Source organism: Gambusia affinis, linkage group LG06 (genome assembly GCF_019740435.1).
Source record: "Gambusia affinis linkage group LG06, SWU_Gaff_1.0, whole genome shotgun sequence".
NCBI lineage: Eukaryota > Metazoa > Chordata > Actinopteri > Cyprinodontiformes > Poeciliidae > Gambusia > Gambusia affinis.
Window position 1 is genome coordinate 18227920 of NC_057873.1, and position 24945 is coordinate 18252864.

The window sequence follows — 24945 nt, forward strand, 5'->3', positions numbered from 1 at the left end:
CATGCAAGTGCATGCATGTAGTCACACATGTAATTTTCTGAAGGTTCCCACTAATAAATTTAACTCTCTGGAGCAACATGACCCCAATCCACTGCGCAGACGTTCACTCTAACAAACGCCCACACACTCTTTCTCTCACACACACTCTGCACTAACTCTGCCTCTCTTCCCTTATCTAGTTGCTTGCTCTCAGCAATCAGTCTGCGGTCCACCGGTAATAATGTGGGCATTTAATAAAGCCAACACTAGAATAGAATAAATAATGTCCCAGGGAAGATAAGCCCACAGGCACAAGAGGCTGTCTCAAGCTGGCTGCCAGCCATGCACAGCCGAGTGCTGACAGGGCAACAGGATATAAAGGGCAGTTCTCTGTGTATTGTGGCAATTTCATTCGGGACACATATATCATAGATGACATCAAATTTTAATAACTTACAGAAACACAGAATAAAGCAATTGAACCCTGAGTCTCACTGGCATAAATTAAAAAGAACTGTGTCAAAGCTGAAGAAAAACTGGATGCATATATGAAATTAATACCATAATACAAAAATAACAAACAAACAAACAAAAAAAAAAACATTGGCTGCAAGTCAGAAAGTTAAAATGAGAATTTATGTAACAGACAAACCAACCGTCAAACAGGTTCACCTACAAGGAATGTTAAATATATCCAGTGTTCTTGACAATATCTGGTCATTTAGATATTCAATCTTAAGCTAAACAAGACAGAAAATTTCATATAATATAGACAAGCAATTTTCCCTGTGACAGACCAAAACTCAAAACACCCCAGAATGTCAGCATAAAACCAACATCAGTTTGTTGCTACTGTTGATGTGAAATGCATGTCTGTAAGGTAATCTTATTTATATAGCACATTTTCAGCAACAAGCCAACTCAAAGAATTCAACCCTAAAAGCTGAGTTTTCATAAAAAGTGTTAAATGGGAAAATGTTTCATAAGAAAAGCATGAAGGCCAAATTAAAGTCTACCGGGGAAAACAAAGACAAGCTTTCAGGACAACTGAAATAATGGTCTTTGCTCAGATGAGTTAAAAAAGCAATTATTATGACACCAGAATAGAGAGCCTGAAAACAACATACCAGGAAAAGAACCTGAATTATGAAGCACAGAAAAGGAAGTATTACTGTGGGATGCTTTGCTGCAGAGGGACCAGGCCAGCTCACCATCATAAACTCCATGATGAATTGCACAATGTATCAGAAGGTGCTTGAGTAACATCTGAGACCATCTGTAAAAGATTTGCCCAGAACAGAACTGGATCCTGGAACATGAGAGTGATCTAATGCCGGAAAATTCACCAGCTGAAGATTAAGAAGTGGGAAGCCCTGGGATGACTGGAAGCCCAGATCTTAAATCTGTTTGATATGTTGTGACTTGAAACTGGTAGTACACACCAGAAACCCTTCAATCGTCTCTCAATAAAGAAATAAAAAATTGATTGGATGTTCCAACCAATGAAACCGACAATATTTTACGTTAAAGAAGAGACATTAATAATGAAATGTTTACCTATCAGGTGAAGTGCATTACAGTAGTACAATAATCAGGCTCATAAAAATGAAGAGCAGGAAATTTTTTTTTTGTGCTGTCAACAAATTTATGGCATATTTTGTATTATGGTATAACATCTGTCTGCTTCCATGAAGTTATTAATCAAATTAAATGCTCAATAATAATAATTATATATATATGTTAGAGTGAAGTTACAAGTCATCAACTGTACAACAAAAGAAATCGACATGCCTGTTGACGCCTGCTGTGAAAGCACACAAACAAGGCAGAAAGACTTCAAACTGCAGATATTAAGAGTGAAAGCACAAAGTACTTGTTGGCCTTACAGCTTAATGCCAGGGTCAACAGAAAAAGGACGTGTGAGCGAGAGAGACAGAGATGCAGACAGGAAAAGACGAATGACTGACTCGGTCATAAATCCACCCCCAGCCAATCTAATTGGCCATCACTATACATCACTTCACACCATTCTGTTGTTATTAACCACGAACCTGCATCCTCTACAGTACTTGTGTCGTATAAATAACCTACATTGCTTGTCCACAGGACAGTGTCTGAAGCACAAGCGGGGTTAAAAGTCTCTTGCAAAAATTGCAAGAGACTGTTTTCTGGCAAAATGGCGACCTTTCTGCAAAGACATTTGCTGGAAGGGTTCTGACCTTTGAAAACACAAGTTGACAAGAGGAAAACAAAATAGGAAAACAAAACAAAACAAAAAAAACCCTTACAAAGTTTATAGGACTGCAAAACACATTGAGATTAGCACAGAAGAAATGTGTATGTCAAACTAGAATATCGTTGAAAATGTTAAAAAAAAAATTTCACAAAGTTAGATTGGAAAGTGGAAGTCGCAGTCAACATATTTTAGAGGGACATTTGCAATAGTTTAACAATGTAGACAATACAGAATAACTACACAGGTCTGCATGTGCAAATAGTGCAATAAAAAAACATCATAGTAATCCTCTTCCAACACTCACACCAATTCACCAACAGTCAGCTGCATCCATGCATCAAATGGGAGTCTGAGATTAAACCTAGAAATAAGAGCAGCCTCTGAAGTTGTGAACTAATCAAAGAGCCAATAGCTTTGCTCAAATTGAAAAATAAAAAAAGATGATGAGGTTGCATGTAAGGTCATCGTTTCAGATTGCTCAGGAGAATAGGTGTGAGGTGGAGACAAATGCTTGTCGATATCCCTGCACAAGTTTCAGGGATGACACTTACACCTCAAATTATTAAGTGACAGATGTGGAGAGCATAAGACCAGAAAGTAAGAGATTAATCTTATCGGATGGAGAGTGGGGAGCAGCAGACTGTAAGTAAGGTTTATGACACAGAGAAGCCATCTTTAGTTCATCATATCTAATCAAAATCACAAAAACACAACATTTAAATTCATTTGATTTTCTTTTATTTAAGTAAAAATGGATTACATTTCACAATTAAATTCCTAACATCCAGTTAAAGCACTGTGCTGCAGCTAGACCTCAGTCTTGGTACAGTCATATGGTTTCCACCACTGTGCAAACTGCAGGACTTTTTTTCTCTGATCATCAAAATTTTCTCTGATAAGCTTCCTCCAGCGTCGTGGCTCCAAGTCCATCATCCCTCCAACAACTTCCTGTGACGGAAAGAGAGGTCAGTGCTTTTAGATTTCGCTCAATGTAGTTCAGTTCAATGTAATTCATCTATACAATGGCAAATTCAAAACAAATGTTACATCAAGGCACTTTCTGAGGTAAACAGTTCCGACTCCTTTCCAGAAATATACAGGGCGTTTCAATCTTAGTCAAAAAACAACAAAGTGAAATTCTCTTGTTATAATTTCAACTGCCAAGTGATTTATGATTTTTGATTGCATCAAATCTATCCTCGTGAGAAAGAAAACCTTAGATATGATTACTACTACAATCATTCCCCCCTCTGTAAAGATGTGCAAAGGGCTTAAGAATAAATTGTTTTTTGGAGTTGCATCTAACAGCTCATTTTAACTTCTAGTTAATTAAGGTGTGACATTTTTTTCTTACATCATAGTAATCCTCTACCATGAGTTTTTCTGGACTCTTAAGATCTAACACTTAAAAATTACCATTTTTGACTCTCCTGTCAATCTCATTTTGATCATCTTAAGATTATGTCATGCAACTTCTACTTCAAGGAGACAGGAAGAATTCCAGGAGTTCAGTTAAATTTATTATGAATTAGTAGTATGGCACATGAGTAATTCTGTCTAGATTAGGACATTCTAACTAACTGAGTGGCCATGTAAGCAGACTAGTGAGAGAGAGACACCATGACACTTCTGACTACGCTGGAGTTTACAAGCTTCAGCGAGATGGGAGAGACTCTGCAGACAGCAACTGTTGCCGGGTTCAGAGTGGCAATGAAAAACCACTGTTGGAAAAAAAATTGTAAAATCTTGGCTAGAGTTTGAGGGACTCCATGGTCAAGTGTAAGAAGGTTCTTTGGTCTGATGAAACCAAAATTTAGTGTTTAGGCCATCAGACAATATTCTATATTTGGTGGACATCAAAGGCTGCACATCATAACAAACACACCATCCAAGAATGGTGGTGGCAGGATCATGAAAGGTAACAAATTAAATAAATGCAGTAAAATATCAGAAAATCTTGGCATACAATGTGTTTCCATCTGCAAGAAAGCTGCATTTATTTTCCAGCAAGACAACAAACTGAAGCATCCATTTAAAGCTACACGGAAATAGTTTGAAGACAATAATGTGGACGTTCTGTCAAAGCCAAGACCTCAATCTCATAGAATTTGTGGCTGGACTTGAAAAGGGCTATCCACAGCCAATCTCCAGGCAAGCTGAAGGAGTTTGAACAGTTTTGCAAGTAAAATTGCAGTGTCCAGATGTGCAACCTCATTGAGACTTATCCACACAGACTCTGTGCTGTTTAAGGTGCATCTACTAAGCACTGATTCAATGGAGTGACTATTTATGCAATCGCTTATTCTATGTTATATATTTCTCTTTAGCTGTCATTATTTTGTAAAAATTTGATTTCACTTTGACATTAAAAACATTTGACAAAAAAAAAATCTGAATTTTGTTGAGTGAGTGATTTGTAAAGCAATAAAATAGTAAAACGTCAAAAAAGGCTGAATACCTTTTTCGGTGCTGTACAGACAAACAGCAATTAACTGTTACTACTTCACAAGAACACTTGCTTGACTTACACACTCCTGTTTTGTTTGTTTTATCTTGTATCTATACTAACATGACAAACTCAAACAGACTTGACTATACTGGGATAAATAAAAATGAACTAAAGTTTATGTAACAATATAAATGATGTTCAACAAGATTTATACAACCAACCTTGCCAAAGTAATGAGGAAACTTCTGTTCATTTTCAATGACATGAGCAAATCCTCCCTGCAATCCAAAATCTACAGCAAAGTATGGCAGACCCCGAGGGACCTAGAAAGACCAAAAAAAGAAAAAAAAAGTGGAAAAAAAATACAGATGAGGAAAAACTTGGTCAGATCTGAACAGAAAGGGAGGGGAATAAAGATAAAAGAGGACAAGAAATCAAAAGGGAAATGACATACAGCTCTCCGGATGTCTTTTGAAGAGAGGTCAACGAGCTTCTTGTTCATAGCCCACTCCTCATCACACTCCATGATAGCTTTCTGAAAATCACCAAAAACAACAACAATATCACACCTGAGAAACACATCAGAAAGGCTTAGAAAACTTAAGACATATCTTACACAAACCTTAAAGTATATGGGTGCCATGTCACCCAGCTCTCTGGGCAGTGGGATGCACTCTAGGACCATGTGTTGTTTTCTGCGAAGGTTCATGTGTGTTTCCATAAACACACAGTCAAGCTCTTGGGACTCAAACATTCGCACCAAAGCACGCCGGAACAGCTGTGGACAGATAAACTTAGATTTTTAGGATAAAGCACCACATTACGACTGACTCAAAGTGATAACAAAACGGGAGACCATGAGGTGGTTAAAGTGCATAAAAAGGAATATTTATTAACAAAAACAACAATGGATTGTGGATGTCAGTATCAGGGGTGTAATAAAAATGCTTGGATGTGTTGTGTGAGTGCATATGGAAGTTTTGAGGTGCAAAAACGAAGACAAACGCAAATGTGCAAAAGAAGGGGAGCTGAGGCCTGGCAACAAAACACCACAAGCGTCAAGCGGCCAAATAAAAGTCACTACTCTGACTTGAGTAGGTCGGATTGGACCTTTAAATGCCAAACCTGCATTTCTGACCAGACATCCTCATCCAATCCGGTGGCACAGGTGTGATGCTGAAGAGGACAGATGAGACAGTGGCCTTCCGTCATTGACACTCCTGCAGGCAAGCTCAGGTACACCTGCATTAAAGACGACGAGTGTGTGATTAGTGAGTGAGAGTGCTGGATGACACATCAAAAACGTATTTGAAACCAACTGGATAATAATTTGAGAAGAAAAATTATTTTGGTAACAACTGAGAATGCTTTTGACAAGTTGCATTGTTCTTAAGGGTGTAAATACTGTATTTAGATTTTGACCCAGTTGCGATTTTTAGAAATAGTATCATTATTATACATGTTTTTTCTGATATCATGTAGCCCTATTGCAAAATTCTCAATCTTATTTACTAAAATGAGTAATTTTTGGTCATACTGAACCCAAACTTAGGTGTGAGCTTTGACTGGACCATCTCAGACTTTTCTTCAAGTATTTCCCTGTATTTAGCTCCATTCATCTTCATATCAGCTCTGACCAGCTTTCTCGTCCATGCTGAAGATAAGCAGCCCCACAGCATGATGCTGTCCCTCCCATGTTTCATGCTAAGGGATTGCATTCACAGTCATAAATTAAATATCCTCCAAACAAACTCTACTTAATAACTAGGTTACTTCTGCTATTCATTGGACTTATTACCTCTAATATAGAGGAAATAAGATTAATTGGGGTGAACAGAAAAGCATGCAAGTCTATTAAATTTTTAATTTCCAACAGAAAAAAACATTTAAAACAAAGAATCTTTGTTTTTCTTTTATCTCAAAAATATGGGCTACTTTGATTTGGTCAGTGGCAAAAATACAAATAAACCCCACTGAAGTATGAGCTGCAACATATTATTTGAAGAAATTCAAGGTGGTAAGCAGAAACTTCAAGGAGCCACAAATGTGTTTGCATTACAGCTTGATTAAAAAGTCAAAGCAACACTTTCCTCAGTCCTGTATACATACAGGCAACCATGTCTTACCTTGCTCCCTATGGCCACAATAAGATGCTTCGGGAGCTCTTGGCTGCTGAAACAGTGAGAACATTTCTCCATGGACACAGCCAGCCGTCTGCTCTCCCCAATAGCTCTGTTCCTCATCCTGTCCTCCTCCTTTCCCTCGCCCTCCCGCTGTGCAGCGCTTGACACAAACATGTCGTCCAGTGTGTAGTTGTCACCGTCTGTCTTTCCCATCATCTGTACAGAGAAGAACAGAGGAAAAAAACTAAAGTTCATTTTTTTTAAAAACAACAAAATACAGTGATGATTTATCAGCTGAATTGTTGTATTATTTTTCTATTAAGAACTTTTTTTGTTGCAATAAATTTAGTTACTTTACTGCCTGTAACATATCTGAACCGAAAAGAAAGCCATTGTATTACCAACCAAGGATACAGTAAAAATAGCACTAAAAGAGCATTGTTTTAAAATGAGTCTCATAGAGCCAATGTTGCAAAGCGGGATGCAGTGTAGCACTTGAGTTTTGTCACTATGGTAACCAGGCAACAGGTTGGAAGGGGTGTGCATGTGAATGTGTGAGTGCATAGCTGTAGTGAAGAGTGTGTGTGACTCTCTGTGTAGGAGTGAGTGTGTGTGAGAGTTAAAAACTGGATCAGTTTAGTGACAGTGTAGGTGGGAATGTACGTCTGTGTGTGTATGTGACATATTGAGCATAACTAAGAATACACCCATATGGCATTGTTTAATAACAGCATATTACTACAGTTTCTATAGAAATGCCTTTACACAGACTTCCATGCTTGCAGAATAGCATAAGAAATAGATGCCTTTCTACAACAGAAAGCCTGCGAGCCTTCACTTAAAAGTTTCATTTACAGTAGTCAGCAAACAACACACATATTTCCTGTCCAATTGAAATACATGTGAATTTAACAGCTAGGTGTAAAGAAAAATACATTTGTTTATCAGGTATGAAGAAGATTTTAAAAGAACTTGCAAAATGAAAAAAAAAAGATGGAAGGAAAAGCATGAAGGTAATAAACTAATTTTTTTTTTACAAAGGAACTGAATTCTGGTAATACAAACTTCTTCCACAGTGAAATCATTTTCCACACTATGAAATTTGCAAGAAAGCAAAATCCAATTTCACACTTTTTCAGACTGCACAGGAACCCTAAGTTCAGTTCATTTTTCAGTAGAACAACCACCCTAAATATATAGAACAGATAGAAATTGACAATCAAGCAAGAAAGAATGAAAAAGAAAAGCAAAGAAGGAAGGGTGGACATTTATAGTAAGTCTTTTTTCTTTTTCTATATTTTTTCCAGGAATTAAAATATTTAAATGCAACCTAATCCATTTCCAGACTGTATATATGTGAAAAGGTTAATCCTCTATGTACACAGGAACACTGAATCCACTACAGCAGGTATATATTTTAGTCCTGTGAAAATTTAAAGAAGAAAAGCATGCATCAAAAAAAAACTATTTTATTTTTAATCATAAATGGATGAAAAAATGCAAAATAAGTAATAATTCCCTAATAATGGAACATTAGAAGAACAAAAATGGATCCAGGTACATTCATTATTGAACAATTCCAACGCCATACCAGAAAATGACGGGATCAATAAAGTAGGAAAAATAATTGTCAACGTGTTTTCTTCCTTTTAATTTGAGACCAAAACAAACAACCCTTCATCTGCAGCCATTTTATTTTATTTTTTCCATTCAGTGGCTGCTTTGTTCGGTCTTGCGTAGCTCTTCATATAACTCCAGCCTTCCAACACAGAGCACATGGGACGCACCATTACAAACAATCTGGCTACAATTGTGCTGAAAGATGGACAAGCACAGGAAAACAATCATAAGTGAAGGAGAGCAGTTGGTAGAAAAACAAATTAAAAGGGAATGGAGAAGAAACAAACAACACAGGGCACAATAATATCAGAAGCAAGGAAAACAGAGGGAAAATGGTGGCAGCAATTAGGAGAAAACCTCAAGAAAATGCTAAAAGGTAGAGTGGGGAAATGAATTTGCAGCCAGCAGCATGACAATAGGGGACGTTACCATTCGCAATACTGATAATCTTGTTTGTCTGAACTTTTTTAATCTCTTAACCTCCCAAAAATGGTATCCAAACACTCCTTTGTAAATGTTATGCTACACATATTGACATGATGACGAGCTTTGTAATTTGATGTGCTGAACCAAATTAGAGATATACATAGAAACTGTCTGGTGATCTGGATCAGTGAAATTTCAGCATGACCAGCCCTGAATAGTGACCAGCTGTACTGAAACTCTTTTCTGGTGAGTAAACACACCGTACCACAACTGGTTAACTTTTTTTTTTTATCAAGGTCAAAAAAATAAACAGAAGAAATTTGTTGTAAACATTATTCATATCTTGCGGTAAAAAAGATAAATGATAGAAAACTAGCAAAGAACATAATGTATCTAACCACAATTTAAAATAGGGAAGATGAATGAAAAAGTGTTAAATAAGATCTCTCGTAATGCACAAAAAACAAAATGTGAATAAGTTCAAGTTAAAAATTCACAATGAATTTAATATTAAGTTCACCCACTTTTTAAAAAAGTCATACAAATGTAAACTGAATTCCAGGAAATCTGCTTTTTCTTCCCCAAAGAAATGCTAACAACACTGAGGTGAGTTGGTTTGAAGATATGTAGTTGGCTCAGCAGAAACACAAATACATTTAAAGAGGAAATTAATTTACATAGGTCAAAGAAAAACAAAGAAATTTCTTTTGTAAAGCTGATAAATGACTAAGAATGTCAGAGGAAATACTGATTGATAAAACAAAACCATTTGAAGAAAGGAATAAAGGATGAAATGAAGCCTGGAGAAATAAGAGTGTCCGGTGATGCTAGAAATTCAGTTTTCTCTCCCTGAACTCATCAATCTATAGTTATGATTAGTAACAGTATTTATAGCCGCCCTGCCATGGTAACTGTAGATGTATTTTTAGTCAACCTTTATAGGTGCAGAATGCCTGTTCACTAACACGCATGAATGTGTGGCTGAATAGAAAAAGGAGTGCGTGTTAATGTGCTACATGTGAGTGAATGTAGGAAAGAAAAAGAAAAACTAGGACAGAGATTAAGTGCAGTTTTTAATATTATGACAACTTACCCATCCAACACTTTACTGAAAATTTCACTTTGTCATGCAATTTGTAGCCAATTTCAAACTGAGCAGAGGGAAAAAGTAAGCATGTTTCAAACAGAAGAAACAGGAAGGATGTGAGTTGGATTATAAAGAGGTTTAATCTGTCAAACTGCTGACAGACTCCCAGACATACCACAAACAGCCAGTATACATCTGCTCCTGGATGTCTGTTTGAAGACTTAGTGGATGAGAGTGAGAGTCAAACAGCATCACAGGCAGCAATAGAGAGAAATAAAAACCCCATTAAACCTGATATGTGGCACCACAAAAGCTGAATGTGCATTATGGATGTTTCCCTGGCTGGCATGACAGAATAGAAAGCTTCATATGAACAGACAATAGTACCTAACCTGAACTGTTCAACAGCACTAAAAAACACAAACAACTGCATTAGGTAAGTAAGTAAAGAGTAATTGGAAATTGCAAGTGAACCCCAAAAGTCAATAGTTTGTAGTAGCTCTGGGTTCTATGGTTTAAAAATAAAATCTTTGATTTTTTCATACCAAATTCAATTTCTGATTTTAATAGTTTTTTTTATTTGTTTGTTTGTTTTGTTTTTTCTGCCTTTGTTTTCTTAATAAGAAATTAGAAATGACAAAATATTTTCAAAAAACTGGCTTTTATTTCAAACATCCCTTCTGTGATTTTTGTTCTTTTCAGTCATTCTTTTGTAGATTTACTACTGTGTTTTAAGAGCAACTGTATGTTATTCTTTGATGCTTTTAAGGTTGATGGATTTCTAATGATTGGGCCTTACAATGGCCCTACAAACCTTCCAGGATTGAGGGTCTACAATAATTGCTTCTCTCAAGTTGGTCTTTTTGTCTCAGCACAAATCTGTTAGTATGCTTCAGAGCAGCAAACTGTCAAAACAACAAGTCACACTTGTTCTTCAATAATGAAGATAATTTGATAAACAGCAACCTGATTATTATTTTCCTCTTACATTTCGGGAAAGCAGGGTGTATTTCTTCTGACTGTACATATTAGGTTCAGTACACATCAATCCTCAAATCGTCAGACATGTAATAGAAACTACAGGGACCCCCTCAGGAAAATGCATCTTTAAAGCAGCATGGTTAGAGGCAAGAAAATGACAAGAATACACACTGATAGCTCCAGGCTGATAAACACTCTCTATATTTATTTCTAACTTATCTACAGTAAAATAAACATAACTGTATGTATTCTACTGGTTCTTTTAGCATTACAATAATTTTTTTAATGATTCAAACTGCCCAATAAGATTTATATTCTCATAATTTTTTTAAAGACCTGAAAGACTAAACCCTGAATTCAGATTAATCACAGCAGTTTTTATTTACAGCTACATAAAAGAATTGTGCAAACATTAGCTTGCATCTTTAAGTCTGCAACCAAATTCCAGTTAGTCCAACGTGACTCGTATCAATCAAAAAGGAATTCATTCAAAGATTTTCTTACCTTTGCTGCCATACGTGAATAAAGGGCATGCTGATCTTGGGCAGAGCTCATCTTCTCCCTCCTCACCATCTCCTGCAGTCCGACGCTGTCGTCATCCTGGAAGTAGCGAACACGCTCCCCATCAACGTGGGTCTCAATCTGAGCGAGAGGTTGGAATGGAGACAAAGAAGAGAATTGCGATGAAGGGGCAAAACACTGGAAATAAAACAAAAGACCAAATAACAAGGTTTTTGATTAAAGTATGTCAGATGGGTCGGACTGCGTGGTACAGTACTGACTGTACTGTAAGAACAGGGACGTCTTTGTATCAATAGGCATCATAATTCACAGAAGTCACATTTGAGGTACCCCAAGGTTCGACCTTGGGACCTCTCCTATTTAATATCTACTTGCTCACATTAGCTCAGTTTATAACAAGACATAGGATTAACTGTGGAAGAACTTGCTCCAGCTGAACAGAAAGAAAACTGAAGTTATCATCTTAAAACCTAAAGAGAAATGATCAGGAGTTATCGGATTCAAAGTGTAGTCATAGTGATGACGGAGTCAGAGCTGAACCTTCAGTGACATAAAGATAATTATAATGTCGGCCTTTTATCTCCTGAAGAACATTTCTAAGATTAAAGGACTAATATCCCATCAAGATCAAGACAAATGTATTAATGTGTTTATCTTTAGTTGGCTCAATTACTGCAATAGCGTCTTCACAGGTCTGGCTAAAAATACCAATTTTTAGCCAGACCTGTGGCTAAAAATTTCGGGAATTTTTAGGCCGAAATTTTTAGGCCGAATTCTGGATCAGCTGCCACTGATCCAGAATACTGATGCCAAATCACTGAACGGCTTAGCACCAAAATACATTGAAAATCTGCTGTATCAATCTTCCAGTACACTCAGGTCTTCTGGCTCTGGTCTGCTCTGCATTCCCAGAACCAGAACCAAACATGGAGAAGCAGCATTCAGCTTCTATGCACCACAAATATGAAACCAACGTCTAGGAAACTGCAAAAATAGCCGAAACACTGAGTTTAAAGCTTAAAACCCACCTGTTTAGAGTTGCTTTTGATTCACAATAACTGGAAAATAAATTAACTGTTGTCTGAATTACAACTTTTCATTACCTTGTCATCTCTTCTCTTTGTTCTGTCACTGTAATATGATAGTTCTTTTTCTGTTTGTTATTTGATTTATGTTTTTGTTATGTAAAGCAAATTTGAACTGCCTTATTGCTGAACTGTGAAATACAAATAAACTTGACTTGATTATGGATACATAATTGCAGAATGCCAAATGTAGAGATATCGAGAAACTAACTGGGAAAAACATACTCTGGACATAACTGCTTATTTTACATATAATTCAGAGTCAAATAGATTTGCTGCTGTCTTTTCACCATTTAACAAATGGTTAATGGCTTCACCATTTACCCAATCTGCATGTCTCCTGCCTGGTTATATTAAGATCACAATGTTACATTTCCCCACTATTCTACATTCATAACACATCATCTTTACCGGTTTCTTCTTCCGGCGTCCGCCATGGGGCTCCTGGGGTCCAGACGGACCCTTCACGGGCCAGGCCCGACCGCACTCATCCGTTCTGAACAGTAAAACTTCCTGGTCTTCTCTTGACTGACTACCAACCTAAAGAAAGAAAAATCAAAATGCACCAGGTCACAACAGCGTGTCTGTTTATTAACTTATCTTTCAGCATTTCAAAAGAACAAAAAGGAGACAGAGATCAGAACTTCAAATATTATTTTAAAAAGGTAGATTCAATAAAGTTTGAGAAGGATTCTCCCACAAAATTACACTGTTAAACCCACACCAGCATTATCCCCACAAAAGTGGAACAATTAAAAGAAAAGCAAACATGCTTTCCGACAAGTAATGTCCTGGCACATGTATGCAACCAGCTTCTTCATAATGGCGAGGGCGTAGGAACGAGTCTGTCATTGGGTGTGGGGGCGCATATCGGAAACCTGACAGATCAATAGATAGCTTGAGCAGAAATGTCATAAACAATTGTGCCATCAACACGTCAGTAACGCGTTACTCTAATCAATCATAAATAATTACCTAAATGTTGACTTCTGGTAAATATTTATAGAGTGCTAGCCATTAATGTTAAAGACAAGGAAAAAGGGAAAATCAAATATTTTTCAGTCTCAGTGTTTGTTCTTTCTGACCTTTTCCAGACTTGGAAAACGGCTAAGTGAAATTTGGAAATACATGCTCTTTTGTCAACTTGTCAGCCCAATGAGAGGAGAGTGAGAGATGGACAACGGATATCTGCCAGAATTTCAGGATGTGTGAGGTTTGAATAACTTTAAGAACATGCACACCCATAAAAACATGCATTACTAAACTTTTAAAACACATTCAACCAGGGTCAAGGTAGTCTAAAATTGTTGCAAAATAACTGGAATTAATCTTCTATAAATGTTTTCTGTTTATTTAATTCGGAAAAATGCGACTTGTAAAGGAACGTGAGCCTAGCTTACCCTCCTTAGTTAAGATGTTCACATTCTGAACTAATTTAAGCTTCACTATGAATATAACTGAAACAAAAATAAATGATTTTAAGCTTTAAAGAAATCTGGTTCAAAAGCGTGAAACGATTTATGCTTGATTTGTAAAAGAAACACATTTACAGCCTTTCTCGGTCTCTCAAACATTCTTCCCTTTGATGGAAGCTGCAAATCAGAAGAAAAACGGCCTTATGTAACAGCAGTTGGTCGGGTAAAAAGTGCATGGAGCAAACAGATAGGTGCGTAAAAGGGAGGCGAGACAACCTCCCAAAGTTTGGGAGGTTGTCTCATAAAAACAAAGCTGTAGTGTCATAAAAAAAAGGCACAAAAGAACATTTTCTGCACTTCAGTCAGACCTTTCAAGGATAAAAGTATTCAGGAAAAACAATAAATTTTAAAGAGAGCAGAAAAAAAAGAGTTAGACATTGAGCACTAAAGATGAGCCAAAAGGCCTCCAAAATAAGACACAAATGTTAAGTTTTAAAATGAACACAAATCAATAGACCTCCAGGCTGGTCTGAACAAATACCTCTCAGCTAATAGGGAAACCAAAGCCAAAGAATTATGACATGTCAAGTGAAAAAGGTCTCTACATTACACATTTTGACTGGCAGAGAAAGATTATTGCCCTCCAGCTGTAAATGAGATTCTTACTTTAAATATAAAGGTCTAATAACATTATTCCGATTTTTCTGTGTGTTTAGAAACATTTCTCGAGCCTCCTGGAAAAGGGCTCCATTTTCTCTGCTCTTTTAAAAAGCCCACCACACTTATTGGCACCCCTAGTGAAGACATGTCCAAGAAGCTTTAGAAACAAATTTAGATTTTATTAGCAAAGATTTCACACTGAAATTTTTATCGCCCTTCTACCAACTGTGGCAACTGAACAGAACTGAGTCCTTCCCTCAGTAACATTTCACATAGCTGGAGAACACGGAGAGGGATCTCTCCCACACACACGTGCACAGGTTTTTAAATAGGGTTTTTAATAGGCTGGGAGGGAAACGTAGAGGTTGTGTCATGTGAATGGCTCTTGTTGATTTGGCCAGATCTTTTAGAACATTATCAAATGTTTTTAGGAGATTTAATTTATTTCATATGAAACTATACATTTATTTCATAATCTTTATTGTTTTCTGGGTTGGGAATATGCTACAGCAATGAGAGTATTTTATATAATTTTTAAATATGACGTCTCAATAATTGTATCAGAAAAGGCCTGAGTGATGTCGGTCTAAAAAGATGTCATGCTACAGTTTTTCAATTTTTCCTTTAAAAAACACATTAAAATGAGAAGACTCAACATTAGGAAGGCCCTGGTGATAAATAAAGGGCATTTGCAGATCATTAGGGGTTCACTGAAGTGTTCAATAAAAGCAGTTTCAACCCAGACAGAAAAACAAGAGACCAAACTCACTTCAAACGGACTCCCTTTTAGAAGCAGACAGACATTAGAGTAGAGAGTTTAGTAATGTTTGAAGCAAAACTTGTGTGTCAGGCTCGTATTTTAACAGCATGCTGAGTGTGATTGGTGCAGCGGTTTGTAGCTCTCTTTGGATCCGAGGTTTGAAGCAAATATAGGTTTAAGGCTTTCAGATTCGCATTCAGACTTTTAGAGGTAGTAAAAGATAAATCTGTGAGTGATGAGAAAGCTTATTTGTTGCCTGTGTGTCTGTCTACGTGGTTGGATAGGAGTCGGTTTTTCAAAGTGTCTGCGCATACGTGAGTGTTAGCTGATAACTGCACTCTGCTGGAAACAGAGTATCGTTATCAGCACATGAAGCAAAAGCTCTCAGGAACAGCTTGCATTCAGAAATAATAAGAAGGAATAGAACACGTTTAAAAGACATATGTCCTGTCTTTTATTTTTTGCTTATCATGTTTTCTAATTCACAGCAGACCCATAAACACTGCAGCCGAAGTGAGTAGAAGGAGTCGCTAAGGGAGATTTACCAACCTGCTTTGACTTAGCTGCTTCATGTTCCTTCTTTCTGACAGCATGAATCTCCTTTGCTTTTTGAGCTGCTTCCAGCTGTGACTTCAGTTTCTCAACCATAGCCTGAAAACACACACACACGCCAACGCGCACACACACACACACACAAATCAAACATAACAATGTGACCGGCTGCATACCAAATAGTGAGCAAGTCACTGTATCATGGAGTAAACTATTAGAGGGCTGTGGTGGTATCAGTCCAGTTCAGCCCTCTTCATATTGGACTAGAACCAAATTGTGACATCAAAAGCAACACAGAACAACACATGTGGCGGGTCGTATGAGAATCCCGACTGCTTGAGCATCTATAGAACATCCTTGAAGCTTTTGGCATTGCAACAACTGCATTCCGGCTTGCGCATTGGGTGCAACAGGCAACTGTAACAAACAATCCACAAACTCAAGGAAAAGAGAAAGATAAATCCTAAAGACACAAAGTGTGGGCCTTTGAGGCAGACACAGCACAAAGATCTGCTGCAATCCCCAAACATAACAGATCCCATCTGCACACATCTCCAAATTATACATATAGGCTGATTGCTGGGAGACCAAGGGAAGCTTTATTTAGACTGCTGTTCTTCTATTTGCTACTCTGTCCAAAACAGAGTGATGAGGAACGCTGCAGGTGAAGAGAAGGAAACTCTGATAAGGTTTAGAAAATAACTTTATGATAGTTGCTGCTCAACCCAGTCCTTGAAGCCAACACGTGACAAGCTGGCTCAGTGATAATAATTTGGAATATGGCATGTCATACCAAGCACACATGTCTTCAAACAGTCATGGGAATCCTGAACATGGTACAGTTGTCCCTCCCTCAATGTGAAGGTTGACTGAACTGGGTCACCTGAAGACCACTGCTGTGCTCCTTGAATTGTTTGTTTAACAAGAAGCAACAGTGAAAAAAACAGCTAACCTTCCTTTCATCCAGGACTTGTACAGATCTAAGGTCAGGATAAGGTCAGCTAACATCTCTGCAAACCACACACATCCTGGACACAATCTATTTAGACTTTTACCCGCTAGAGAGCAATTAGCTTAAACCAGCTGCTATAGAGACAATTTCTTTCCCCAGACTGTCTCTCTGATGAACACCTTACAGCCAGCAGTCGGCTCTTAAACAAAGTAGATGTATTTACACCATCACATTTGCACTGCCTCTTTTCCCATTTTTTATTTCTAAAAAATAAAGAGCTTTATATACTATTCTTTATTTTATGTATCTGTAGCTTATATATTTATGCTTTATGTCTGCACTTTCTGAGAGCTTGAAAATCAAAGCCAAATTCCTTGTTTATGCTCGCAATCTTATCCACAAAAGCTTCATCCGATTCTTTTTAACTAGGAGAGAAAACACGTTGAGAATACAGATAAAATAGAGAGATTATGAACACTTGAAACAACTGTGGCACAACTTGTTCTCCATTAAAGCTCTTCTAGTGTTGCAGTGACCAACATCAATAAAACATTTTAAAACTCACCGTATTTCCCATGATCTCTGCCTTTATCAGCTTTGACCCCAGTTTGTTCATCTCTTCCTCTGACAGCAGTGGAATCTCTTCTTCTGCCTCCTCCTCACTATCATTCTCAGTCCTGTGGAAACCGATTGAAAAGGAGGCCAAAGGGCAAAAAGAGATCAAAACTAACATTGGATTACACATCTGCCTTGCTGACTCAGAAACATCCCCCTTCCCCCCCACAATAGTCTTCCATTCTCCAATTTGTTTTTGTGAACTTTTTAATTTAACCGTTTAGTTGTTTGCGTCTTCTCCCACTGTTTATCTCATCTGGACCATTTGAGTTGTCGAGCCTCTCCAGAGATAATAAGAGCCTTGCCTGGGAAGCGTCGTTCTACGCTATTACACCCCTCACAGGATCATTTCCGTCTGCTCCCACCATATAGGCTCATTTCACGCTGCAGGGGGTTCTGACTGCCCGTTTACCAAAACAACTTAGTCTAATGAGGCGAAACGTAGAAGGTTTTACAAAGCAGCGATACTCTGACATCTGGCCCACATGTAAAACCAGCACACCATGGAAACCTGAATCATTACTTTTTATTTTTAGGTTGGGTGTTTTTTGCTTTTAAATGTTATTTTCATTCTTATTGTTACCTTTAAAAGGTCCGTAAGCCAGCACTGCGATCATCTAAGAGAGCTGAAATCTGTGAGCAGCAGAGCATTTTTACATTGGGGGAATCCATGACCATTTACTTTTGCAAAAGAACTCAATGAAATAGATGAGTTTACCATGAAAAGTCACTAAATTGGTACATGATGTCGTGTTTTGATTGTAGATTCTATGTTGCATTGTGTTTCTGTGTTTGATATGATGTAAAGCACTTTGAAATGCCTTGCTGCTAAAATGTGCTATACAAATAAAATTTGATTAGATTTGATAAGAATAAATAGGTGTGTGATTACTATCTCGGCTCATGCCATAAATCTGGCCTTTGAGGAAAAGAGGCAAAAAAAGCTGTTCTTGAAAGAGAGACAGTAAATTTGTGCAACAACTCGCTTCGTCAGATCAGAGCAAAACTGACTTTGTTAGACCCATGCAAAATGCCACCTAAAACACTATCCCCATGCTGAAACATGGTGGTGGCAGCACCATGGTGTGGGGATGCATTTCTTCAGCAGGAATAGGGAAGATGTTCAGAGTTAATGGGAAGACAGATGGATGGAAGAAAACTAATTAGAGCTGCATAAGTCTTGAATCTGGGGGTTCAACTTTGAATAGGACATAAACATCTGGCCATAGAGGCAATAGATAAGTTCAAAGGGGATTACTGTAATTTTCCTCCTTTAAATCATGAGGGAAGAATTGTTCCCTGCAGCTTTTGATCCAAGACTCTCACCAAGGAGCTGCTCTCTTTATCACTGATGAGAGAGTGAAGCCTGAGATTAAATATGAAATTATGAAAAATTTCTAAGTGTTAAATACTGAGCTCTCTTTTGAAGCAAAGTTTAAAAGTTTTTGTTATTTTTACTATATTTCCTTCGATTTTTTCTGGAGCACATTGGATTATATGTATGAAGGATGCCATACAACTAAATGTGCCTTGAGTTGCCTATTGAAGTGTCAGAATGACCCAGCTGCAGTCCTGACCAAAATCCACTTAAATATCTGTGGCAGGACTTAGAAATCAATATTAAATTGCTCTCCATCCAATCTGGCTGAGCTTTAGATCTTTTACGAAAACAAATTAGTAATGATTTCAGTTCAACAAGCAGAAAACCTCAGACCTTGCTGAGGAAGCAACACGAAGAGTGTCTCCAGTCCCCTCTGGCTGGGTTTTGTTTTCTTGAGGAGTTTCAGTCCTGTCGGGTTCCTGGCCAGATGTGTTGTGTTTTTTCCAGGCTTGGATACTACTTTGCTTCTGGGGAGAGTCTTCATCATCGCCATTCGGTTTCAGAAAGCCGACGGAAGGCCGAGTTGGAGGAGGACGCTGATGAGCTGCAGAAACGTATAAAAGAGGTTGATCTCACAGACAAAGACACCTGGTATGATTAAACTGGAATAAAAAGTTAGTTTTCCTCTTTATTTCTAGCATCACTGTTGCATCTAGTTAAAACATTTCAGACGCAATAACTTTATTCGACTTAAATGAATCTATTTTTAACAGGATTCTACCAGACATCTGAGAAAAAAAAGAAAAAAAAAAAGCCTCACCTTCAACACCATCATCACGTTCTGATGGTTTGAGGAAACGACCTTTCAGTGAGCCAAGAGAGGAAGAGCGCTGATTCCAACTCTCTCCAGATGATGATGAAGATGCTTTTTCTTTATCTCTATGCCTATCCTTTTCTCGCTCTCTGTCCCTATTTTTGTCTTTTTCGTCATCTCTGCCTCTGTCTCGTCGACTCCCTCTTTCCCTCTCTCCGTCTCGGCCTCTGTCATCCTCTCTTCCTCGATCCTTCTCCTTCGAATCTCCCCTCCTGTAACTCGCTTTTTCCCGGGGTGACAGGTCTCTTTCACGTTTTCTCCACCGATCTCGATCTTGCCTATCATCCTCTCTTGCTCTCCACCTCTCCCTGTCATCCTCCTCTCCTCTCCTCCATCCTTCTCTCGCTGAATACTCTCTATTGCCTCTACTATCACCATGCACAGCTTTCTCGGCGAGTCTCTTCTGAAATTCCTCCATTGACTGATAAAGAAGAAACACAGTAAAGTCTTTAAATATTTTTGGAGGACATCAAAAAGCTCTTCATACAATGTTCAAATCTTTCACCTCAGCTATAAAACCATCAGCAGATTGAATGCGGATTTGCCCCTGGCAGGCTGATTTTTAGCTCGCTTTAAAGCTTTATACTTTCCAAAGTGCCGACTCATTTGCGCCTGTGAATGTGCGAGAGTGTGCAGAAGTCGATCCTCACCCCGTATCTCTGAGCCACAATATCGCTGAGGCTACGCTGCTCCCGCTCTGCTTGCTCCTTCATCCTCTGGTAGCTCTTCCTCAGCCAGCTCAGGCCGCCATCATTCACTACCAGGCCTGCTGGAATAAACAGAGAAGAAACATGAATATTCACAAGAACGCAAATAAAACCGTCTTCATACCCGCTATTATTTGTGAGATTTTTTTTTTTTTTTTTTTTCCATTTCCCACCAAACCACAGTAAGGCCACTTGATTTTATGTAAAATAGATCCAAAGGAGGTTAATTAGATGCCACTTCAGGAGAGGATGCATCAGCTATTCCACCAATGTAGCACCTTAAAATGGATTAAAGGAGATTATGTATGGAGCAATGCAAAATAATCCTGAAAATTAAATTACCTCATATTCTATAGTTTCAGAAATTTAGGTGGCATACCCATATTTGTGTATTTATATATATGGGGAGAGAACAGAAGTGTTTTCTGCGTTATGGTAAAGAGTGAAGTAAGAAAAATTTTGGCTGCTCTGACAAACATTTCAAGTAAAAACCAACTAAAATCAGGCAAATTTTAGGATTCCCTGGGATTGGGCTTTGGGAAAAGGTCTAAAGCTAAACATTTTATCTTTATATCTTAAACAAACAATGTGAAAGTTGTCTGGTTTTATCTGATTTATGAAAATACAACATAGTAAACATTGTGACAGTGTGTTAAAAATATAAAAATTAAAATATATTTAAGATAAAACAAAAAAATCACACACTATAAATAAAAGACAAGCGATTCTAATTAACCTTTTTTGGTGAATTTTATAAAATTAGGATAAATATATCTCGAGAATGAAAAAGCGAGGAGAATATATAAAATGCACAACGTTGCATTTTTATGGACAAATTTGATTTGAAAATGTACAAGTAAAAAGTAAAAACTTCATTTTTGAATAAAGATTAAACACGTTCAATACAGAGAAGATGATTCTAAAACAGCGGGGTTACTGGAAAACTGGAAAACGTGATGGAAAAGAAAACAAGAGGTGATTACAGGGGATTAAATAAATGTGTCTCATCGTTTTTGTGCAATGCCCTGTGAACCAGAACAAAGACCAGAAGCAAAAATAAAACCGTATTTGTTTCTTATGTATAATTTTTGAGAATAATGAATGTAAAAGAACACTACAACAAAATGAGCGTACTCTGCTACCTTTCTTTGCTGCAGCATGAGCGACGTCCTCTGGAGGCAAACCAGTCCCTCCATCTTTCCAGTATGGGTTTAGCTCCAATTTGTGCAAACCAGCCTGGAACAATCAATACTACGTAAATACCAAATTTACAAGAAGTGGAACAGGCTTATGTAAATAATCTATGCGAAAGGAAGCAAAAACAGCAGCATGAACAACACAAATGACAATATGGTGTTTTCCTTAATTCTCTTTAACAAACACAAATCAACACTCCTCAGTCTCAAATATTTGAAAATTAGTAGAAGAAAAATGCACCTGTTCAATGGCCTGAGCCTTGGCTCTCTCTTCTTCTTTCTGTCGGTCTTTCTCTGCTTTTCTCTCCGCAGTGGACGTCGTTTTCATAGCCAGGAAATCAAAAGTCATCCACTCGTCTCTCTTTGAGATGGAGACACAATCAGAGAAAAAGAACCTGAATGAATTACTGTGATCAGCAGAAAGAGACAGAAATATAAATTGAAAAGGTAATAAAATGCAGAAAGGACCAGGGACCTAGTAATGACTCCATGACAGTGTGTAAGCTGCTATGGAGTTTGTAGTAAACATACCTGGATATTCTCTGCTGGGCTCAGGCCGCCCTCTGAAGCCTTGGGCTGCACTGGAACCTTCCATGCTTTCGCAGGCTGACTCTGAGCCTCAACCCACTCCTCCTCCGAGTCCTGGAACGACGACAGGAGAGGGGGGGTACAATATGAAGTAACAGCAAACCAAAATTCCAACCAAATGTTAAAAATAAATCACATAAAGAACTGCTTTAGAACAGCTAAAAACATGGGTTTTAAATCAAAATAAAATCCATTGCCACCCTTATTCATCACAACAAAGTCTGGAAGAGCCTAAAATATTTCAACTGCGGCATAACTTTAGTCCAGAAAAGCTAAATTCCCATCTCTCTTTCAGGAGCAAATTTTGTTCATTCGTTTCAGGCAGCAGCAAAAAAAATTACCTGGGAACTTTCACTGGAGCCATTTCCTTCTTCTGCATTCTTCTCCTTCTTGATTTTTTTTTTCTTCTCTTTCTTCTTCTTTGATTTTTTCTCTTTCTTCTTTTTGGTCTTGACAGAACCCTCCTGTTGAATGTTCACATTTTGCTTTAGTTCCCCTTTTTTTGTCATTTACATTTATAGAGCTGTCAGACACAAAAGCAAAGATAACAGTCAACAAGCAATCTTTTTCATACTAAAACTGCACACCAATGATGCAATAAAGATGTATTTTTTCATATATTGTGCAGTGCAATATCACAGAGCAGGACACATTAATAACACTTGCTACACAACAACAATTTCTGACAAATGAAGGTGTGGGAAAAAAAACCTGGAGATGGTTTGAAGTGTAGCTTCATGATATTTTCTTGCTTTTATTTTCTACCAGACCCAGTCAGATCGGGTTCAGGGTAAACACTTCCAACTCTCTAACTCATTCTCTCAGCACTGGACATCATTGCAAAAGATGAAAACAGCAGGTCTTCACTGGTTCATTGTTTATTGGGACAAAATACAAGCACAAATCATTTTTGTCATTTACATATCCGGTAAGACAAACTAATCTAACAATCAACCAAGTGGTTATCCTTACTTCCTCTATCTGCTGCAGCCTCTGGTCCACTTCAGGGAGAATCCATGTGTCCTCCCCTCTCTGCCTCTTCAGCTCCTTTCTTCTCTCTTCTCTCTCATACTGCTGCTTTGCCTGAATTAAATTGGAGGATGAGAGGGGAGATTACAGTCTACACCAAGTATTTATATCAGTATCTAACATTCATCCCTAAATAGTAGTTGCAACCAAGAATTCAGTTACATGTTCTTTGTGGAAGTCTGATAGACTAGATTGCACAAAGAAAAGCTGGATAGAAGAAACACTATTAAATAGAAATACACCATTAAGATGGCAAGAAATCATAATCTCTTAGATCAAATATTTTTTTGTTGTTGTTGTATTAAAACCAAGAACTTCCATCAAATTCATAATAAATACATTTCATAGTAAACATCAGCCATCAGCATGTAGTTTGGTGCACTTTTTTACATTTAGGAACATCAGATAAAGGTTGCTGGTTTGGTGCATAAATCAGGATGATATTATAAATAACTCATTTTATGGCAGATTTAAAACTGCCTTTATCAGAGAACCTGTAATACATTTTTCTGTTTGTGTTATAATGGGAAAAAATTGGAATTAGTAAAAATCACCATTAGCAGATCAAACCTTGAAGAAAACGTTAATAGTCAGAAAAATGCTGATTGGCCACTCTACGACTAAATGACATTATATTGTGATTTGTGAGTTGTTATTGTTGCTTATTTATTTCAAACGGGAAAATATACATCACATTATATGCCAGAGTTAACCACAGAGGCTAATTTTCATCTGCAGCCCGTCCATATAAAAACTGAACTTTAAAGTTCCAAGCTTATTGTTTAGAAATCAAACAGTTAACATCAATAAAGTCTTAACTCATTTCGAGCCAATCACACTTTAACCTTAGCTGACATGATTCTGTGTCAGGTCAGACACCTGAGCTGAACAGATTAAGGCGTTCACAGCCCTACAATGTCCCTCTACAGGAAACAGCTACTGGTTTGAGAGGAGTGTAAACAAAGCTGCACTGCACACAGATAGCCTTCAGCTGTGTACATATGTGATTACAGCACTGACACTGGCCTCAGCATCAAACTGGGCACGATGGATGAATGTGGCTGAGGCATAAAACAAACGGTAAAATATAGGAACAGTTCTGCTATCTGCCTCGTTCAGTGTTTAGCTAGTAACTTCCTTCCTTTAGTCTGGAGTTATCTACATATCCAGACACATAAAAATGGTTAAGTCACACAAAAACCGTTAGCTTTACAGGACAACGGAAATTTTTATAAAATAGACCCCACATATTAACGTTATGGTGTCGTCGTAGTAATTAGCCGTGCTAGCTGCTTAGCGTTTATTCGAACAATACCGGTATGGTTTAAACAGTACATATTTGCGTGATATAACTTTACTTTAACTAATATTGTTTTTCTCTGCGCTCACAGCTTTTACCTTTTCTATAGCCTCTTGTCGTGCCTGACGCTTCTTTTCTTTCCTTTCTTCGATGTTGCTGGAACACTCAAAACTGACCCCGTGCGTCGCCATGACACTGTCGTAAATGTTTTTGTTAAACGTCGTGACGCGTCGCGGTTTACGTTAACTATTGACCTGTGGTTGTTGTAGTTGTGGAAGACAGTCTAAGAGCCTCACAAAAACAGACATATGCTTGGGCCCCTTGCAAAGATGTGCAACAAGTTTTAAAATGAATTAATTCTATATTCACCTTATTTTGTTCTTGTATAGCGAGTGTGGTTAGAGACTTAATTTGGCCTGTGTCACATCTTATTTGTGCCCCAGGGAAACAAATTCCTAAAGATCTTAG

The 24945-nt window shown here is 37.7% G+C and overlaps 1 protein-coding gene across 4 annotated transcripts; it reads right to left on the reverse strand.

The window, feature by feature from the left end:
* Positions 1–596: 596 nt before the first annotated feature.
* Positions 597–24725, reverse strand: cwf19l2 (CWF19 like cell cycle control factor 2). 4 transcript variants are annotated; one of them, XM_044119714.1, is made up of 19 exons: positions 24576–24725; positions 23121–23231; positions 22490–22612; positions 22092–22202; positions 21802–21921; positions 21507–21600; positions 20308–20423; positions 19604–20078; positions 19177–19387; positions 17413–17524; positions 15893–15994; positions 12920–13048; positions 11406–11543; positions 6791–7003; positions 5790–5906; positions 5287–5442; positions 5119–5199; positions 4886–4987; positions 597–3163 (listed from the first exon to the last, which is right to left on the reverse strand). In XM_044119714.1, the coding sequence occupies exons 1-19, from the start codon at positions 24666–24668 to the stop codon at positions 3023–3025; spliced, it is 2745 nt and encodes a 914-aa protein (XP_043975649.1). In that variant the 5' UTR covers positions 24669–24725; the 3' UTR covers positions 597–3022. The 4 variants fall into 4 exon arrangements, with proteins under 4 accessions (XP_043975649.1, XP_043975648.1, XP_043975651.1 ...); XM_044119713.1 differs by having other exon boundaries at positions 20308–20426; positions 24576–24723; XM_044119716.1 differs by lacking the exon at positions 24576–24725 and adding an exon at positions 22860–23014 and having other exon boundaries at positions 20308–20426.
* Positions 24726–24945: the final 220 nt, after the last annotated feature.

What these genes read in the sequence shown, in the direction of transcription:
- cwf19l2 (XM_044119713.1), bottom strand. Translation starts at nt 24,668, where the DNA reads ATGGCGACGCACGGGGTCAGTTTTGAGTGTTCCAGCAACATCGAAGAA. An exon ending in GCCCAGCAGAGAATATCCAG is followed by an intron (nt 21,922 to 22,091) that starts GTATGTTTACTA and finishes TCCATCTCAAAG; the next exon opens with AGAGACGAGTGGATGACTTT. An exon ending in TCATGCTGCAGCAAAGAAAG is followed by an intron (nt 20,427 to 21,506) that starts GTAGCAGAGTAC and finishes TGTTTATTCCAG; the next exon opens with CAGGCCTGGTAGTGAATGAT.